Consider the following 19,188-nt stretch of genomic DNA (forward strand, 5'->3'; position numbering starts at 1 on the left):
AGACCAGAAGGAGCTGGTAGAGAAGGCTATGATTCATGCAGGTGTGGTGGAATGCACCTGCCGGGTGGGGCTGTGACTGGGGAGGGCCATCCGTCTATGGGTGGGAAGAATTCACTTCTGTAGAATGAGGGCAGATCTCCGGGCCTCTTCGAGGCATATACACAAACCTAGCATTTCCTGTAACATGCTAGGAGAGCAGGGGGATGCAAGCTGAAAGAAGAGCTTAAATGGAGGAGGTGCATCCATTTTCAGAGGGAATGTGAACAGGAGAGTGACAGACAGCAGAGAGCCTGCAATGGGAATGCACTGCCAGGCAGGTTGTCTGGAGAAAACCACTGGGGTTGCTGAGGGGAGAGAGGCCAGGAGGACATGCAGCCCAGGTTACAAAGGTGATTCCAGGAAGATTTCCACGGAGGGACAGCCGAGAGGAGTCTGAGCTATAGCTGCACCCCTGGGTGCCTGCAGGGCAGAAATGAGGGGTAGAAGATTCCAGAGCTGACTCACACTGGGGCACAGTGCCTGATGGAAGCCAGATCTACTGCCACCTACAGCTGAGAGGTGGGCGACCTCCAGAGCTGCCTTTGTCCTAGGCCCTGCCTGGCCCTTCTCAAGTCTCATCTGTCTTTCCCTGCTCTTAGGGACACTAGTGACTAGTCACGTCTGGCTGCTGGGATTGTGCATCCAAGGTGAGTACATGCCAAAAAGAGAAAAGGTCTTCTCTTTTTAAAAGCTGGACGGACCTACACCTAGCAAAAAGTTTAATCAGTGATCAAAATTATCTCCCCTAAAAGAAAAGCCCAGGAGCAATTTGATAAATTCTAGCAAACACTTGAAGAAGAATTAAAACCAGTTCTTAACAAACTGTTTCAAAAATAAAAGAGGAGGAATATTTCCCAACTAACTTTCTGCAGCCAGTACTACTCTAATACCAAAAGCAGACACAAACATCAAAAGAAAAATACAGATCAGTATTTCTTATGAATATAGACACAAAAATCCTCAACACAATACTAGCAGACTGAATCCAGCAACATACAAAAAGGATTGTATACCAGGACCAACTGGGATTTGTCTTAGGAATGGAAGATTCATTGAACATCTGAGAATTAATTAAAATATCACATTCATATTGATAGAATAAAAGACAAAACCACATGATCACCTCAATAGACACACAAAAAAACATTTGACGAAATTTGACATACCTTTATGTTAAAAACCTGAAACTAGGAATAGAAATTAATCTGCAACCTGATAAAAGGCATTTATGAAAACCTTCATTAAATCAGCCCTAATGGTGAAAGACTGAATACTTTCTTCCTAAAAATCAGGAACAGGACATGATATCTGCTCTCACCACTTCTATTTAGTATTGTAAAGTAGGGCCTAACCAAGGCAATTAAGGAAGAAAATGAAATAAAAGTTATCCAGATTGGAAAAGGAGGAGTAAAACCATATTTATGGATAACATGATATTGTTGCATATAGAAAATCTTAAGGAATCCACTAAAAAGTATTATAACTTTTAGTTCAGCAAGTTTGTATGATAAAAGATCAATATACAAAACAATTGTATGTCTAGACAACTGCAATAAGTAAACTGAATTGAAATTAAGAAAACAATTCCATTTATGGGAGCATCAGAAAGAATAAAATACTTAGCAAAAACTTCAACAAAATAATATAAAATTTGTATTCTGAAAACTACATAACATCGTTGAAAGAAAGAAGACCTAAATAAATGGAAAGACATCCATGTTCATGAATTGGAAGATTTAATATTCTTAAGACGGCATTGCTCTCCAAATTGATCTTCACATTCAGTGTATACCCAATCAAAATCCCTGTTTGTATCTCAAGGTCCAGTGCAGGGAAAGTAAGTTCCCAGTTAAACTTGAGTTACTACAGATTGGTGTGGCCAGTTTTTCTAAGAAAGACAGTAGCCAAGAAATCGTAAACTTAAAAGGCTTTGTTAAAAAGGAAATACTTAAAAAATAGTTTAAGCCTGTCCTTGAAAGTGTGACTTTATTGTTTCCGATTAACACAACTTCCCCTCCCCCACACCTAATCCTACCAGTTTGAGCCTACAGAGCCCTCTCTGCTCTAGACAGAAGGGTACTTTGAAGCTGGTGCCTTCTAAGCATGACCTGTATTTCTCCTATTTAGAATCTGGATACTCCCAGTTGACTGAAACAAACTCGACTATCACCAGGAGATCCCCCTAACAAAAGCAGGTTGGTTTTGGAGTTATAAAATCTGGGGTTAAATTTCATATATAAACAATCTTGGCCAACTCCACTGATCCTGCTTCCCTCCTTTATAACAAAGCATAACTCAGTGGTGACCTACTAAATGTTTAACAGTCAGTTATCTGCCAATTTCTGTGGTGTAAATACTATCACCATGGCCAGTTTCCAGCACCAGCATGAGTTGGGAATAGATACGCACAATCAGCTCTCATGAGCTGGGAACACCTAGCTACTGCAACACCTTTTAATACTTACGTTCCAGGGTTATGAGGACTAAATGTGAAATGTATGAAAATAATTAGTGGAGTGCTTTAGTAAGCCTTCAATAAATAAAACACCTATTGGTTGAGGCGCTCAGAGAGTAGACTTTTTTTTGGTGGGGGGCCCACTTGGAAAGGGGAAGTTGGGCTGGTCAGCTGAGCAGAAGCTGGCAGGATAGGGGAAAGAAATAGCAAAAGGGAAGTCAACTGAGCTCTTATCTAAGTATCTCTTCCTGGGAGGGCACTGGGGGTAAGGATCGAACTGAGAAAACTCCCTTGTTTCCTGGAGCCCAGTGGGCACCTTTTGCCCACTGAACAGATGGTTATGTAGGGCAGCAATTCTCAAACTTTATTGTGCATAAGGATTTTCTGGAGGACTTGTTAACTGGGTAGCAATCCCAGAGTTTCTGATCTAATAGGTCTGGGGTGGAGCTGAAAATTTGCATTTCTAACAAGTTCCCAAGTGATGAAGATGCTCCTGGTTGGAGGCCACATGCAGAGAAGCCCTGAATCAAGGTACTGAAGGCCGGAGGAGCTAGGGATGGAGTTTTGTCTTGGCATTTATGTCTGGCTTTTTCTCCAGGGTTCAGGAATCCATGGTTTCCTTTCACCCCTCTTTGCTGCTATGGAAAAATGATCCTTTTTGGTGAATATGAAATGTGTGTGGATCTCTGAAGATATGACTAGAGGATTCATGTGAATTCATTTGTTGTTGACTTTCTTAAACACTGACTGAGCATTTTCTTTGGAAAGCAATTGTAGAAAACACATCATTTTCTTGGACACCAAAAGCTTTCTGCCTAGCTCCTCCCTGGAACCTCCGGATGGGGGAGGGACTTGGGAGATAACAGGTCCTGGTGAAGTGCGGGGCCCAGCGAAGGTCAGAGCCTTGGGCTGTGCTGCCCAATGTGACAGTCACTAGCCACACGTGGACAGTAGCTACCACATTGGACAGATCAGGTATAGGACCTTTCCCTTGTTGCACAAAGTTCTACTGGATAGCATGGTCTAGACCACTAATGAAGAGAAAGCAGAGGTGGCTTTGAGAGGAGGAAGTGGTAATAACCTTCAGGAAGTGAGTTTCTGCCCCATCCATACCAGGCTGGGAAAACTTTAGAGAACAATTCTCCAGACAATTTGTAAAAACGGCCAGTTTTGATTCATGCGCATAGGAGCAGGTAGCCCACAGGTGCCTGTCCCAGCCCTTGCTTCCAAGTAAGTCATTTTGCAGCTAGATGTTGAAAATCATAAATGGCAGCTGGACAGGAGGATTTGGCTGCTTTTATAATCAAGCCGTTGTTTATCTTACAGCTTCTTGGTTCTCAAGTTAAAGGTCATGGCTTTTGTTAGGAGGAAGGGTGTCCTAGGAAAAGCAGGTTGGGTGTTTCCAGGCTGGGGCTACCACCCCATCCAGGAGTAGCCTGTACGTTGGCTGAGTGTGGCTGGATGGTGGTGGACAGGGCTTCCGGCTCCTTCCCACTGAGTCACCAGGGCCAGGCCCCAGAGATGACAGGGCTTCCTTTCTAGAGGTCCTGTGTTCAAGATCCGTTCAGGGTAGGAGAATAAAACTTCGGGTACACTCAAGATTACCGGGGTAGCCATTTTTCTTCAATAATGAGAGGATCCAAGAAAGCCACGAACACTGACAATTTTAACATTGAGCATTTTTTTTATTAAGGTATTACTGATATACACTCTTATGAAGGTTTCACATGAAAAAACAATGTGGTTACTACATTCACCCATGTTATCGTGACCCTCTGTACCCCATTGCAGTCACTGCCCATCAGTGTAGTAAGATGCCACAGTCACTATTTGCCTTCTGTGTGCTACACTAACATTGAGCATTTTAAACTGTGAGTCTCCAATGACATTTAATCACCCTGTGGAGGTGAAAGCATTTTGCTCCTGATCAGTTCCCTTTCTCCCGTGCACTTTCTAACACTCTCTGATTCTGTCTCCAAAATTCCACGCCTTTCTTCCCCAGAGATTTAGGTGACTCTTCGATTTGCATATAAATTATCCTGTCCCTCCAAAAGCCTGTTTCAGATTCTTCATTGCAGCCATTTCCTTCAGAGAATTTCAACAACTAGGCAATGAGGTGAGTCGCCACAGTCGTGGGGAGGTGAGGAGTTGAAATCAAAGTATATACAGGAAAGGCCTCAGGTTTGGAGGAATGCATGAGGGAAGGGGAGAGAGAAGGAATCCAGACCCACTTGTTGACAGAAAAAGCAGAGAGCAGGAGTCAAGATTTTAAACTGCAGTTAATGGCACGGAGCAATGAATCCTCAATCCTTATCTGTACACAAAGTATCCTGGCTTACAATGCTTTTGAAATATTTTATTTCGGTTCCATCTATATTCCTATGAGGTAGTAAGGGCAGTTATTGTTGTCCCTATTTCACAGATATGGAACATTATTCAAAGAGTAACAATGAGTAAGAATCCCACTGCCTCACGGGCCAATTGAATCAGAATTTCTGTGGATAGGGCCATCAGGTTTTCAAGCTCCCCAAGAAATTACCATACAGAGCCAAACCAACTGACTGGCTTCTTTAGAAAATTTAATATGCAGGGGGACCATCTGGGGAATCTTGTTATGCAGGCCTGTGATTTTGCTTTTCTGGAGTCAAAAGTAATATGCAGATATTTCTCTCTCAGGAAATAGAACTGGTCTGAGAACTAGACCTTGAGCGTGCTTGACTCCACAAGATTTTCTCTAGAGAAATCCAGATTCTCATGCAAACTTGAATAAATTCTTAGGTGTGTGTGTTGCTAGTGGGGGGCATCAAGAGAGATGATCAGTGTCCTTTTGAATCTCCTGTGTCTGTTCACAAAAAGAAATCATAAACTGTTCTAGTTATGCAGAGTCAATATAAAAAGAAAAATCTTCTTCATAAGTGACTTGGAAGATATATGATCTCCAGTGAAGGCCACCTCACGCTCCCCAAAACTGATGAAAGCTGGGTAGAGTCCCCGCACATTCCTGTGATGATCACAAACGTTTTATCCTAAGTTAAGGAGCTCTTTTCCCAGAGAAGTGTCTTCTGTCTGATCAGACTGTGATTTCTTTCTGTACTTTACAGATACTTCCCCTTATTCTTTTTTTCTTAGAATTGAAATTTCCCATTACTTTTATATTGATCTGTGACAACCTTCTTATTTCCTTCTTCTTACCAAAGCTTTGAGAAGTGAATCAGAGGTGCCCTAGTACATTTTACTTCAATCACTCGCTTTGAAGTTGAAGAGTATGAGAATGACAGTATCTTAATGCTCCAAGTTATTACAATTTCTAAATTCATGGTTATGGTTTATTTCCACAAAGGGGGACATGTAGCACTGACATGCATGTGAACTGTTTTCTTACACCATTCACCCAAATGTTCATGAACTTCATTTCTTAAGCAAATCAGATTTGTCATTTCTGCAAATATGGGGACCTTAAGATTTACCAGAATTCAACCACATTTTGGATTAAGAAAGTTAGCACTTTGTGGGTGAAAATACTAAATTATGATAGTCTTCAGAACCTACATTCTTTAGAGAAATAGGAGAGATGAAATAGTGCAAAACAACTCTGATATATTTAAGTGTTTGATTTGCTGGATTTGAATTTGGTGCTCACTTCAACTGGCATGGCAGATTTCAAGAGTAAAACTTAGATTACATAGGCTTAAATCAGATAGCCAGGTCTAAAATTTTCAGGGCAGCGTTTGATTTTTCTGACAGAAGAATAGAATGTTATTGATTACTGGCTTTTTAAGGTACAAAGATCTATGTACCATCTGTGGATGGGCAAAGAGACTTCTTCCTCAGGCAGCTGGAATACATGTCTTAGAATAATGGATTATTTACAGTTAGCATAATGAATGTCCAGGGTGCACTCTACTACATATCTGTCTCTTCATGGCTAATGTAACTAGGACCACCGCCACAGAATCCCAAACCTGCGGTTTGAAGGGTGATTGGGCATCGAAATCGCCGGAACTACTGAATGGAGCTACAAGAATCATGTATGTTGCAAAACCAAATCATTTTTTCCAGGGCTGTGAAACAAAATTTAGACCACAAAACTTATGCAAAATATGTCATGTTTAAAGCTATGTACAGTTGACCCTTGAACAATATGGATTTGAATTGTGTGGGTCTGCTTCTATGTAGATTTTTTCCAATAAATACATTGGAAAATTTTTTGAGACTTGCAACAATTTGAAAAAACTCAGAGATGAACTGTATAGTCCAGAAATATAAAAAAATTTAAGAAAATGTTAGGTATGTCATGAATGCATAAAATATATGTAGGTACTAGTCTACTTTATCATTTGCTACCATAAAATCAACAGAAGTTTTGGGGGAGTCAAAAGTTACACGCAGGTTTTTGACTGCATGGGGTGAAGGCATTGGCACCTCAAACCCCCGGGGTCAAATGTATTTTCATGACATAAAGGCATTGCCTGCTTAATGTTTGTTATATGTAAAAATTGAACATTCTGTGTGAAAATGCTAACAGGATGTATGATACACTTCAACAAAGTCTCCCAACCAATTTCCTAAGGCACAATCAATAAAACCATGTTGGAAGTAAGATGCTTAAAAACATCTCTTTGTGCCAGTGAGGTTTCCAAAGTTGTTCTTGGAACAAAAATTATATAAAATATTCCCACCACTATTTCAACGCCAATTTGTGTGCGGTATTAACTTCTCTTCCAGTGGAAACGCTCTTCTCACGCACATACTCATGCAGCTTCCTTTTCACAATTTTGACACTTGCTCTATTTTGGGGGGAACTCACCCAACACTTGGTAAAAATAAGGAGGAGATAGACATGGAAAGCACTGTGGAAATGCATTCAAGACAAGCTTGTGAGCTGGTGGCGGTTCACAGTGACTGGGACACAGAGAACCTGTCGCTGCCCACGATACCATAGGGCACATCCACCTACCTGTTTGACAGTCTTTGTGCTTTTTAAACACCTATCGTGACTCCTACTATTTTTCTTTTTAGCATATAACTCAAGACTGGGCCAACGCAGAATTTTATTTAAAATGCTATTAGTTTTGGGGGATATAAGTTTCTCCCCTATATAAACATTAGTTGAAAAATGTTAAGAGCAAGCGAGGTACATTTTATGACACTTAGGTATTGTTTCGGCTTTCTATGGCTGCTGGAATAAATCTGCACAAGTTTAGTGGCTTCAAACAACACAGGTTTGTTATCTTACACTTCAGCAGGTTGGAAGGTGACACAAGTCTCACTGGGCTAATGGCAACTTCCCTTTCTAACTTCTAGAGGCTCCCCACATCCCTTGGGGCATGCCCCTTCCCTCCTGCTCTGTCTCCAGAGGTGGCAGTGTTGAGTAGTCTTTCTACTTTTTATTATTTATTATCTTCCTGCCACCTATATTATTCATGTCTCCTTCCTACTCTCCTGCCTCCCTCTCCAGTCCTAAGGGCCCTTGTGACTACAATGGTCCCACCTGGATAATCTTGCTTAAGGCCAGCTCATGAGCAACCTGAACTCCATCTGCCACATAGGGTAACATATTCACAGGCTTTAGGGAATAGAACATGGACATCTTTGATATGCCTTTATTCTGCCTACTCCAGATATTCCAAACCCAAAGCCTGTCTTTCAGGAAAATGTTAAATGCAGAGCTTTTCTGCTGGGTATGCCTGCTTATTATTTTGAAACTCATATGCTTTTATTAAGGTAAGTAAATAAATAGTTGGATGACTGTGGATGTATTTTAAGCAGGAACTAGAACTCTAAAGCTTCTCCTTCCTGTGCTATGTATCTGTATTACTTTGCTAGGGCTACCAGAAAAGATCACAGACTGGATGGCTCGCACAACAAACCTGTTTTCTTACAATCAAGCTGGAGATCAAGGCGCTGGCAGGTTTGTCTCTTCTGTGGCCTCCCTTCCTGGCTTGTAGATGGTCGTCTTCTCCCTGTGTCCTCACACGGTGTTTTCTCTGTGTGTCTGTGTTCTAATCTCCTCTTCTTCTAAGGACACCAGTAATATTGGATTAGGTCCCACCCCAATGATCTTATTTTTACCTTAATTATATCTTTAAAGACTATCTCCAAATACAGTGACATTCTGAGGTCCTGGGAAGTTAGGACTTCAACCTGTGAGGACACAATTCAGCCTATCACAACATCTAGCAAACCTAATAATGAATCCATAGAAGACTCTACATGAACAGAGAACCAGTGCTAAAAATCAAGGAAGGAGACACACCTTTACACGGGGGCTCACTGACAATTACTCTCAGGTAGAATTTTTTTCTTAAAAAAATGGTGATTTATTTTGCTTTAACATACAATAGTAAATATATTGGGATCATCAGGTTTTCAAAAACTTCTCCTGGGCTTACTTTACATATCACTAATGTAAGCTCATTAGCTCTTCCATTTCAATGTAGGAAAGGAATCCAATTGCCGCCTACTAGCAGCTTGGCTAAGAATGGACATGAAAATCAGTACACCGTAAATATAAAGTACTTTTCTCCAAATGTGTATAAAAGTTTTGAAATAATATCACTGCCTGCTCCACAGGACAGACAATTTGGATTTTAAAAATGCTCCAGACCTGGAATAGCATTAACCCTGTGTGACAAAACTTATAATACAGTTTAACAGTATTTTATCAAAGACTTGTGCACTTGAGATTTGTTTTTTAAAAATCTGAAAAAGAAAACCAGTGGCCAAGGAACTGCACACCCAGAAAACAAAAATTATATAAAATATTCCCACCGCTATTTCAATGCCAAATTTAATCAAGCAATAGTAACAAAACAACATAATAATACAACCTTCTGTTTGAAATAACAGCACCATTCTGCCTCTTTTCCACTGAATTTTACATATGAACAGACTATATATATTGTTTTTGTTTTTTTTATCTGAGAAACGTCCATTTGGTCTGTCACACCAGTCAGGCTCCCACTGATTCCTCTCATTCTCTTCTGAGTATAAGCAACTCCAGGACATTCCCTCATTTCCAACATTCCGGCTTAGATGCAATGTCTCAAGTATAATACATCTCTCTCCACCCCTTTACACAGTGCAGAGTATATGGGCTTCGGTTATGTGGCTTCTCTTTCACTCCAGGTCACTGTCTTTTTCTAAATTCAAGGCGGTATTCAGTGGCGTGCAGTAGTTGGGCTTGTCAGAAGGGACGTAGCCTGGCAGACACAAACACCTGTAGGAACCTTCGGTATTGATGCACTTGGCATTCTTGCAAAGAGACATCCGGTTGTTCAACTCATCACATTCATTGACATCTGTAATAGGACATACAGGGAAACAAGCTTTAACTTCACTCCGAGAGGAAATGTAACTTCAGCTTACCTGAGGCATCAAGGCATGCCGCCTGAACGCAGCCTGGTGGGTCTCTGCTCTCCCCACAGCACACTGTACAGTCTTTGCCATATTCATTGTTTCAGTCACATGCGAGACACATAAGACTTTCTAGATCTAAAAAAGGTAGATTATATCCAGGAGGTTCTAGAATTTCCATCCCCTTTATTCCACACAGAGCAAGAACATTTTGTTAGCTTGACATGTTGTAGTCAAACATCAAGAAAGATGGAAGAACTATCCTTCTTCCAAATTTTTTCCCACAGTTTTAGAACGGGTATGTTTATCAGGAGGAATGAAGCTAAGAACCAAACAAGCGAGCAGAGAGCCCTCTGAGCAGCCTCTCTGAAGGTGTCAGTTATTAGATTTCTTTCCACAGGAAAGAAAGGGTCTTGGATACTTGAAACACCTGTAATAGTCCAGGTTACCTACTTTCCAGGCCCACAACAGATTGAGACTAACAAAACTGCTGTGCAGGAAGGGACTGCTCCAGGAGGGAGCAGAGGAGACACAAAAAAATAAGAAAAAACCTTTTTAAGTCAAGGGCCTTTTTAAATAGAGGCCATTGGGTCCTGGAAGATAGCACTGATCACATGGGAGGAGGGGGTAGGAGGGAGAGAGCAGGGAGAGAGTGTGTGTGAGTGTTAATCTTAGGAGGAACTTTCTCCAGTGATTACCATGGAAATTGTTCAATATCCTTCCCTCCTTCCCCCTTTCCCTCCCTCCCTCTCATTGCCTTCCCTCTTATTTTTAAAAGAACAATAAACATTTATCCTTTTCCATGTGCTCAGTGTTGTCTTCAGGACCCAATGGAGTCTATGCTAAAAGGCCCTTGGCTTAAAGGTTTTCAGGCATCTATACTTCCATAGGTTTTTGTCAAGCATTCAACAAAAACATTGCTTGCTGCCTAGTCAAAAGCTAAATTTTAAAAAGTCAAGGCAATTCCCTGGAACACTCTGGCCTTTCCTTCAGACATACCACTAGAATAATTCCTAAATGAAATATCAACTCTATTTTTTAAAAACTGTGGTAAAAGATACAGAACATAAAATTGACTGTCTTAACCCTTTTTAAGTGGACAGTCCAGTGGCATTACATGGCTGTGCAGCTGTCCCCACCATCCATCTCCAGAACTTTTCTCATCTTCCCAAACTGAAGCTCTGCAAATTGATCATGAGTAACCATGACTGTATGCGATCTGGCCACAGGGGATCTCAGGAAGAGATTAAGTTCCCATTAGACACACATCATTCCTACCGATGCAGGTCATCTTGGCCGTATCCAAGTGATACCCATCAAAGCAATCGCAGGTGTAGCCTTCCTGCACCCGCACACAGCGTCCGTTTTCACATCCGTTGAGGATGCCACACTCCTCAGCCTGCAACTCCTCAAAGCTATTTAAGAAGCCTGAAAGGAAAGGACAGGAGCCAAGTTAGAAATTTTCAACCTCTCACACCTTTAAAAAACTGTATCATTATTAAGGTTATGGTTCAGCATACACACATATTTCAGGTGCCTGCGTGTTAGCATGAAAATGTAATACTGAATATCTCTGTATACAATATTAAGCATAAGATATTACAAATTTTGTATAGATTAGACCCATATCTTGAATTGTGTTGATCTATATTAAAACCATGTAAAATGATAATGGAAATATGGTTTTTGCTTTTGCTCTTAATAATTAAAAGTTTTTATCTGACATTCCAGATCTCCTGAGTTCTCGGTAGGTCTAATGTCAGAACACCTGTCATGATGGAACCAAAGGAATTCACGATCAGGGTGCACTAGACATTTGCTCAGAAGATGCATGAAAGCTCATGGCTGTGCTTTTTCACTTGCCGCTCCAAGAGCAGTGGAAAGCCAGGCCGGCCTTGCCAGGCAGTCTGTTTGTTCTGGCTCTGGAATGAGCCTTACAAAAGGGATCTCAGACGATCAAAGGATAAAGGCACTAAAAGGGACTCAAAACATCCTGATAAATGAAAAGGTACATCATATGTGTGTTTAGAAAACTAAGGCTCCCTTTTTTTTTTTTTTTTCAGGAAACAAAGAAATCCTTGTTTGGCTCTTTTCTATAGTTTAGGTATTTTTAAACTGACTCAGAGCTAGAGTTTAGTTCTTTAAAAACTATTTAACCAGGAATCAAGAGTGTTCAGCTCTCCTCCTAGAGTGGAAAGTTGTAAATATAAATCCATGGTGACCCAAACACACTGGTCATTGGCCTCTCATTCTCTCTCCAACTTCAGAACCTCTCCACATTAACTTAAAAAACAAAACAAAACAAAGACAGAACTATCTGGCTTTTGAAGTAATTCTAGAGTGAGACTGCAGGGGACAGCAAAGTATCATTTCTTATTGCAGGGCTATTAAAGGTCTAACAGTGATTTTCTAAATTGAGTGATACATCCATGATGGGCCTTTTTAAAAAATTTAAAGGGGAAAAAATATTGAACCATCAAGAATATTCCAGCAGAAAACCCAAAGCCAGTTTGAGAAATACTGACTTAAAATAAAATCTTAATCTATGAAAGTATTTTCAAATTCCAGGTATTGTGGTAAAATCATTCTGACTTTATAACTAGTAAAATAATTCTTTATTATTAAAGAAACGGAAACATGGAATTAAAACTTGAAACTCCTACACACACAGCAAATAGACTCCCTAAACAGGAGTTTTCTCAGGAGTTCTACAGGACCCTATAATAGGGGTCAGCAAAAGTATAGCCCCTGCTCCAAATTTGACTGGCTGCCTATTTTTGTAAATAAAGTTTTACTGGAACACAACCCTACCCATTCACTGATGTATTGTCTGTGGCTGGTTTCATGATACCATAGCAGAGTTGAGCAGCTGCAACAGAGACCATATGGCCTGTAAAGCCTTAACATTTTCCTATCTGGTCCATTTAAGAAAAAGTTGATCTATGCGCTAGGAGATTCCAATTTTATAAAAACTGCTCCAGCTAAAGGTATGACCAGCCATCAGCTCAACTTTCCCAAATAAACAGAAGGTAGGAAATGGAACATCATAAAGGTGGTAAGAAACCTCAGCCTCCCCTCTTATGTTACTATCTACTCAATACGATCACTTTTACATCCAGGCCAGAAAGCCCCCTTGCTCCTGGTCTGGGAAGGAAGAGATATTTCTTGGAACTTGTAAGAAATTTAAAAGCCATTACGTAGTCAAAGCTGGAGGTCTTGGAACTGCATATCAACTTCCTATGTTGCTAAATAGGAAACTGATACGACACCAGCATGTTTATTTCTCAACATTTGTAGTGAATTAGAAGAGTTTTAAAGCCACATCAGCATTAAAAAAGTGACATAAGCCAGAACATTTCAACATTAAAATTCCTGGAATCTGAACTATAATGCGACAGAGAATGCACATATAAGCTGTGGGACTTTGTTGCATACAGAGTGAACCTGCTATTTTGGATATATGGGGCAGGCAGGCTGGGCTTTCTTTCAACCTTAGTAGTTTTTCCCTCCTTTTTTTTTTTTTCTTAAGGTAAATGTTTATTGACCAATGACATATACACAGAGAAGTGTGGAAATCCTAAGTGCACAGTCTTACAGCTGTCAGTACATTTGGACATATTCATAAAGTACTGCATGGTTACGCATTGTTGATTGAAAGACATACTCCGAGGTGTTGGAAGTCAGGATGGTGATTACCCCTGCGGGGGAAGGGGAGGCTTCTGGGTGCTGGCCCTGTTCTGGACCAGGGTGTGTGTTCATCAGCTTGGCTGGATTAACGGAATGCTGTTTTCATGGAAATTTTAAAGCACTTTTAACTCTGCGGGAATACACTGCATCCTTCAAAGAAACACAAAAGGGGAGGGAGGGAGGAAGGAAGGAAGGAAGGAAGGAAGGGACTCTGTTTGCACCATGTGGTGCACCTTCCCGTGCTGTGAGGAGGGCTTCTCTGCAAGATGTGATCTAGGCAGCTGGACTCCACTTCCCTATTTCCCTTCTTGAAATAAGACCACCTGTTACTTACTAACATTTCATTTTGTACCATCCTGTTTCAGACTTCGAATAATTAGTCTGAATTAGAAAGCTCAGTTTTCCCCCCACATAAAGCACGTGTGGCTTCCTCGTGCTGCTCCCGTGGTATGTACACTCTCAGGCATTTTCTTTCTCAATAGGAACAGGGATCGCATGTGGTGCACACGCCATTTCCCACCCAGAAACTCTGCTCTCAAATCCAGAAAAGGCCGGCACATCATTCTTACTGAATAAATCCCCTCATGACTGGTTCTAAACATTAATTTCTGATTAGAAGAGAACCTTTTTGGACCTCCCACTAAAATATCCATAAAGATATCGAAGAACAGTTACCATTTGTCTCTTCCTAGTATAAAAACAGACTGTAATTACAACCAGCTTTCAAGAAAACCCAGGCCCTTAAACTAGACCACCACTTAATGGGTAAAGAAATGACTTCTGTTAAGGATATTACAACAGAAAGAGAATTTGCTTTACTGTAAAGGAACATAACAGCATCCCACCAGCAAGACTAACAATTTGATCCACTGGTTGCCAGCTCAAACATGCATAAGGATTATCCACAGGGTGGGTAAAACTATTGGCTCTCACCCCAGTTTCTAAGCAGGTCTAGAGTGGGCCCGAAAATGTACATTTCTAACAAATCCCCAGAGACTACATTTGGGAACCCTTGACTCCTGTTTAACTCCAATTTAGTTTCAAAGTACATGAAAAAATTTTGCTTACGGTCTTGAATAAAGTAGGGGTCAGCTTCTGGAGCATACTGTTCACTGAAGTCGACCAGGGCATCCCGTCCGTACGGCTGCCGGCGTCCCGTGACGGGGATGTTGCAGAGCTGCGCATAGTCGTCTAAGAAGCAAACCACAAGCAGTGTGATACACCATCGCTGTCTGCTGGGCCCCAGACACGCCACTCACAGCTCAGCAGCGGGAATCCGCCAGGGCGCTGCCCGCCGCGTGCCCTCTGCTCCCGCAGCACCACTGACCGGGACGGCGGCTCAGGCTTTATGGGATCTCTGCTGAGCCACAGACAGTGCCCGCTGTCCCGCACAGTTAAGATTCTAAATCAAAGACCAAAAATGGTAGCTGCACAGCTGATAAAGCATATCTCCAAAGAGTAAGGAATTGAGAAAATGAGTGGCACTCTGAGAGTACTTCAACGCCTCTGGAAGAATGGGTTTATCTGACCCCATCGGGTGTGATCATCAAAACATTTTAAAGGCACAGAGTAGTCATTCTTTGAGACAGGTACTTTTCCAACAACTACACACAGAAGAAACGTACCTTTGGGGATCCAAATGGGACAACCACCAAGTGAGGGTGCTCCTAGGTACCATTTGAACTTAGCAGCAACTATTCTAACTTTACAGACACCTGGTCCTTATAGAAATGATGATGGTCATAACAGTGTGGTCGTGGTAGTGATAGTAACAATAATAAACACTTGTATAATGCTTGCTCCATGCCAGGTACTGGTCTAAGCACTTAATACAAATTAATTAATTAAAACACTCCCACCACTCTATGAAGAGGTACTGCTACCATCTTCATTTTATCGATGAGGAAACAGAAGCCCAGAGTGGTTAAGCAACAGCGGGCAGACGGGCATTCCAGATGGGGACTCAGGAAGGCAGCTCCGTGTGCACACCTAGCCCTGGGGCCTCTCCTACAACCGTCTCAGCTCCTAAGAAGTTCGGGTCCTTACCTCTTCTGCACCCCAGATATATTTATCTGCAGTTACTACTTCCCGTTCTGAGAGGGGCCAGCCCCACAGCCATCTGCCTTTTAAACTCTCCTTTAGTCCTCCGCACAGGACCCCCTGACGCATCGGATCTCGGTTGCCCATTTGTTCTGCAGACACTGAGCTTTCACTGCACATCCCGTCCCAGGCTCCTGCCTGCATTTAGGAGCAGAGTTACTTAACAAGGTCTCAAGAAGGAAGCTTTAGGAGGGAGAGCTTCATGTTCTGCACGATGCATATTTTACAGAAATACACTGCCCAAGGATTCATCTAGCAGATGGCAAAAATGCTGGGGCTCCCCAGACATCAGCAGCTCTGCCAGTACTGTGGGGTGCTGGTCAGCAGGCCCCCGAATGGACACTTAGGCAGTCACACAGGCAACGGCCATCCTGGCCTGGACCACAGATGGAGGGAGTTTTCCTCTATTGTGTTTCCTTCTGTAACATACTGAAGTGCACTAAAGCAATAGTATAAATGCTTGTATGCCCCCTACTTAAAGGGGTCAAAGAGGTGTGTGTGTGACACAGACTCACACAGCTCTCTCTTAGAATTGCATAAAGGAAGTGTAAGGCCAGAAAAGACCCGGACTCACTTAGTAGGTAGGATTACGGTTGCCTCAACCTAAAGTTCTTGTGTGGAAGTGTTCTAGGAACAACATGCAGACCCCAGACATCCAAATGCTTTTGCATGAAACCACTTCATAAGAAATAGTAATGTCATTAAGGAAATAGCTGAACCTGGAAAAAATTCCTTGACTCAACAGAACACAACTTCAAATAAAGAGAACACAAATGGCTGTCAGTTCTGCTTCAGGCTTGGAAAAGAATTAAGGATTTCCCTGAGAGAGTGAGATCACTGAACTGTTCACAAGTTTCAAGAGCTGAGGTCATTTTCTGTCATGACTTTTTATATGTATTTGCTGCACATCTGAAAGGGAGGCTTGCTCAATATTTTATATCCAAGCAACAGTTGTGATCAAGAGTGGATATTAAAAAAAAAACAATTCATGTTCTTATTTTGTAAAACTAAATCTGGAGATGTGTGAGCATGCTCTTCTCTCCAACATCTGGTTGTCCGGGAAGCCTCGCAGACTCGAGGTCCAGGGGACAGGTCTGGTCTTCAGGTCTAGGCTCTTTCCCTAGACCATACCTCCTCCAACAAGAAATGAATTAATTGGTCTCTACCCTCAAATCCTCATCAACTCGCTTTGCAAAAGGAAGGGACCCAATGTGAGGTAGTAAGAGGAACAACAGACTTCTGTTCCTGTGAAATGCTTAGGGTCAGCTTCACCTCCTGAAAAAGGTGGCGCCTGACCTGAAACTAAGTAGATGCGTAGGATTTATCTTCCAGGAAAATATATTTTGGAGGGATTTTTTAAAAACAGCTAAGGAAAGGTAGTGAGAAAGCAAACTGAAAGCTGTGTTTGGGGATTACTAAGTGGTTACTAGGTGGGCTCCTGACCTAGCCTGGACTGAGAGAGGGGAGCAGAGAATATGGGGCTGGGTCCTCTGGACTCACCACATCTTCTTTCCTCTCCCTTCTTCCAGGGCCATGCATTTTTAAGATTCTAGAACTTACTGTCCTCTGCTGCTGTACTTTCTCTAACACATCAACATTCCAAACTTCAAGACAGTTTGGCCAGTTATCAAGACATAATTCCTGCACTAAGTGTTCTCTCTTGTATATTTGAAGATGCGCTACAGTCCCATCATCACCGGGAAGTACATTTTGAGTTATTTTCCTGGGAGCACGGATGGCTTTGTCCTAATCCATCCATGCTGCCTCCCCAGTTGTGTACCTCTGCTCTCATTCTTGGCTAGGGCAAGGGGTGAAGTGAACATGGGTAATGGAAAGGACACGGGCTTTGGAGGCAGAAGGTGGGGCTCAAGCTTTAATTGAACCATGTACTTTCCAGCTTAGTGGTTTTGGACAAGTCTCAGTTTCCACATCTGTCACATGGGGACAATAATTCCTGTTTGCCTACCTGTATTATTGATGTACAAAACAATGAGATGACGTTATGGAATCGTTCATAAATTTTGAAGCACCAAGATAAAGGAGGTTACAATTTTCCTCCTAGGTAAAATCACTAAGTCCCTAGTGAACATCTGGAAAGAAATGGGGAATTTTAAAGAGTATCACAATGACTGACATAAATTTTAGAGTCAGCAAAACTTAAAAGGTGGTTTGTCAGTGGGCAAAAATTGGACAGTAAATTAAGAGCAATGAAAGCAGCCTCCAGGTGTTTTTAGATATTGTTTCAGGATTACTCAGAATTTGGAATTTTTAAAGGGATGGAGGGAAATTCTACCATGGTAAATGGAGAAAGATGTCTTCAGGGACTTCATCTCAAAACACAAAAGCATTGACTGCCCTGACAAAGGTAACTAGGTGGCCAGACAGTGATGAAGCAGGAGAAATAGCGCATTTTACCACTAGATTCAGCGAACTCAACGTATAGGGGAAAAACTGATGTCCAACAATTCTTCACATATGCCTGCCTCCTTCAGAAATGTCTTGAGTTGACAGTAGGTTTCTCATCTTCCAGGGGAGCAAGTGGCATATCAAAATTTCCTAGTGAGCCCTCAGCAATGCATCCTCTTTAGGATCTGGGCACATATATGTTTCTAGCTTGTGCTGGGCCTTGAGCACCCCAAGCTACAACCAAACCCATTCCAGCTTGGAAGTACGTGGCCTGGTTATTCCTAGGGCTGGATCACGGCCACAGTCCAGCGTGGGTATATGGTTAATTGAGGCTGGCTGAAGGTATGGAGCCTGGGAATAGCAGATCCCTGAAATGTTTCCATAACTTCTCATGAGAATCTCTTGGCTGCCACTTCATCCAGCTGAACATGTAGAGATGAACACGTTTTCTGTCCCTAGAGTCTTTTTCCTTCTCCAAAACACCCTGTGCATAGGCAGGCCAACTGTTAAGCACCTAACTGTCTGGGGCGTGGTACAAAGGAATAGCTTTGCTCAGCAGGACTCACACTTCCTGAGGCAAATCCCATTTCCGAGGCACCACACAGTGTGTCTGTCCAGGGTCCAGTCAAACACAAAAGTGAAGTGGACAGGAAATGGAACTATTGAGACCTCGAAGTGCCCCTGCCTCCCACCCTGCCCCTGCATCCCCTCACCTCCCCAGCACAAATGTTAAGCTCTGGATCAAAGCTTTGAAAGACATACATGGGATGGTGTGGGACATGCGCACAATAAGTGGTCTGAACAAGATCCAGGCCGTCGATCACACTTATTTTCCGGGTATGGCAGATTCATAGGACAGATGGTGCTGTTTGATTTTAATTTTTAATAGAAAAGAAGTTTAAAAATTACCCCCTGGAGCCAGTGGGTCTGGAGCTCCCGCTGTCAGCAACAATGGGAAGCATATTCTTATATCCTGGCAGGAGAGCTCCACTCCCCATGACAGACACATCTGTGGTGCCGGTCTGGACAGTCACATGTCGCCGTGCCCCTCCGGCATGTGAGAAAACTGGGAGGTGAAGTTTCAGTTCTGACTTGAGAAGATTAAGTTCAGCTGCCTTTCAAAATGACGAATCGGCTGCATTTCA

At 42.1% G+C, this 19,188-nt stretch overlaps 1 protein-coding gene across 7 annotated transcripts in view; it reads right to left on the minus strand.

Moving 5' to 3' along the window:
* Positions 1-8,790: 8,790 nt before the first annotated feature.
* Positions 8,791-19,188, minus strand: part of LTBP1 (latent transforming growth factor beta binding protein 1) — a 367,875-nt gene continuing 357,477 nt past the window's right edge. For all 7 annotated transcript variants that reach the window (XM_057497285.1, XM_036931602.2, XM_036931601.2 and 4 more), the window contains 3 exons: positions 14,606-14,728; positions 11,129-11,278; positions 8,791-9,795 (listed from right to left, as the gene is read on the minus strand). In XM_057497285.1, coding sequence (XP_057353268.1) covers positions 9,614-9,795; positions 11,129-11,278; positions 14,606-14,728 — 455 coding nt within the window. In that variant the 3' untranslated portion in view covers positions 8,791-9,613. The remainder of the gene's footprint in view (positions 9,796-11,128; positions 11,279-14,605; positions 14,729-19,188) is intronic.

Source organism: Manis pentadactyla, chromosome 2, assembly GCF_030020395.1.
Source record: "Manis pentadactyla isolate mManPen7 chromosome 2, mManPen7.hap1, whole genome shotgun sequence".
Lineage (NCBI taxonomy): Eukaryota > Metazoa > Chordata > Mammalia > Pholidota > Manidae > Manis > Manis pentadactyla.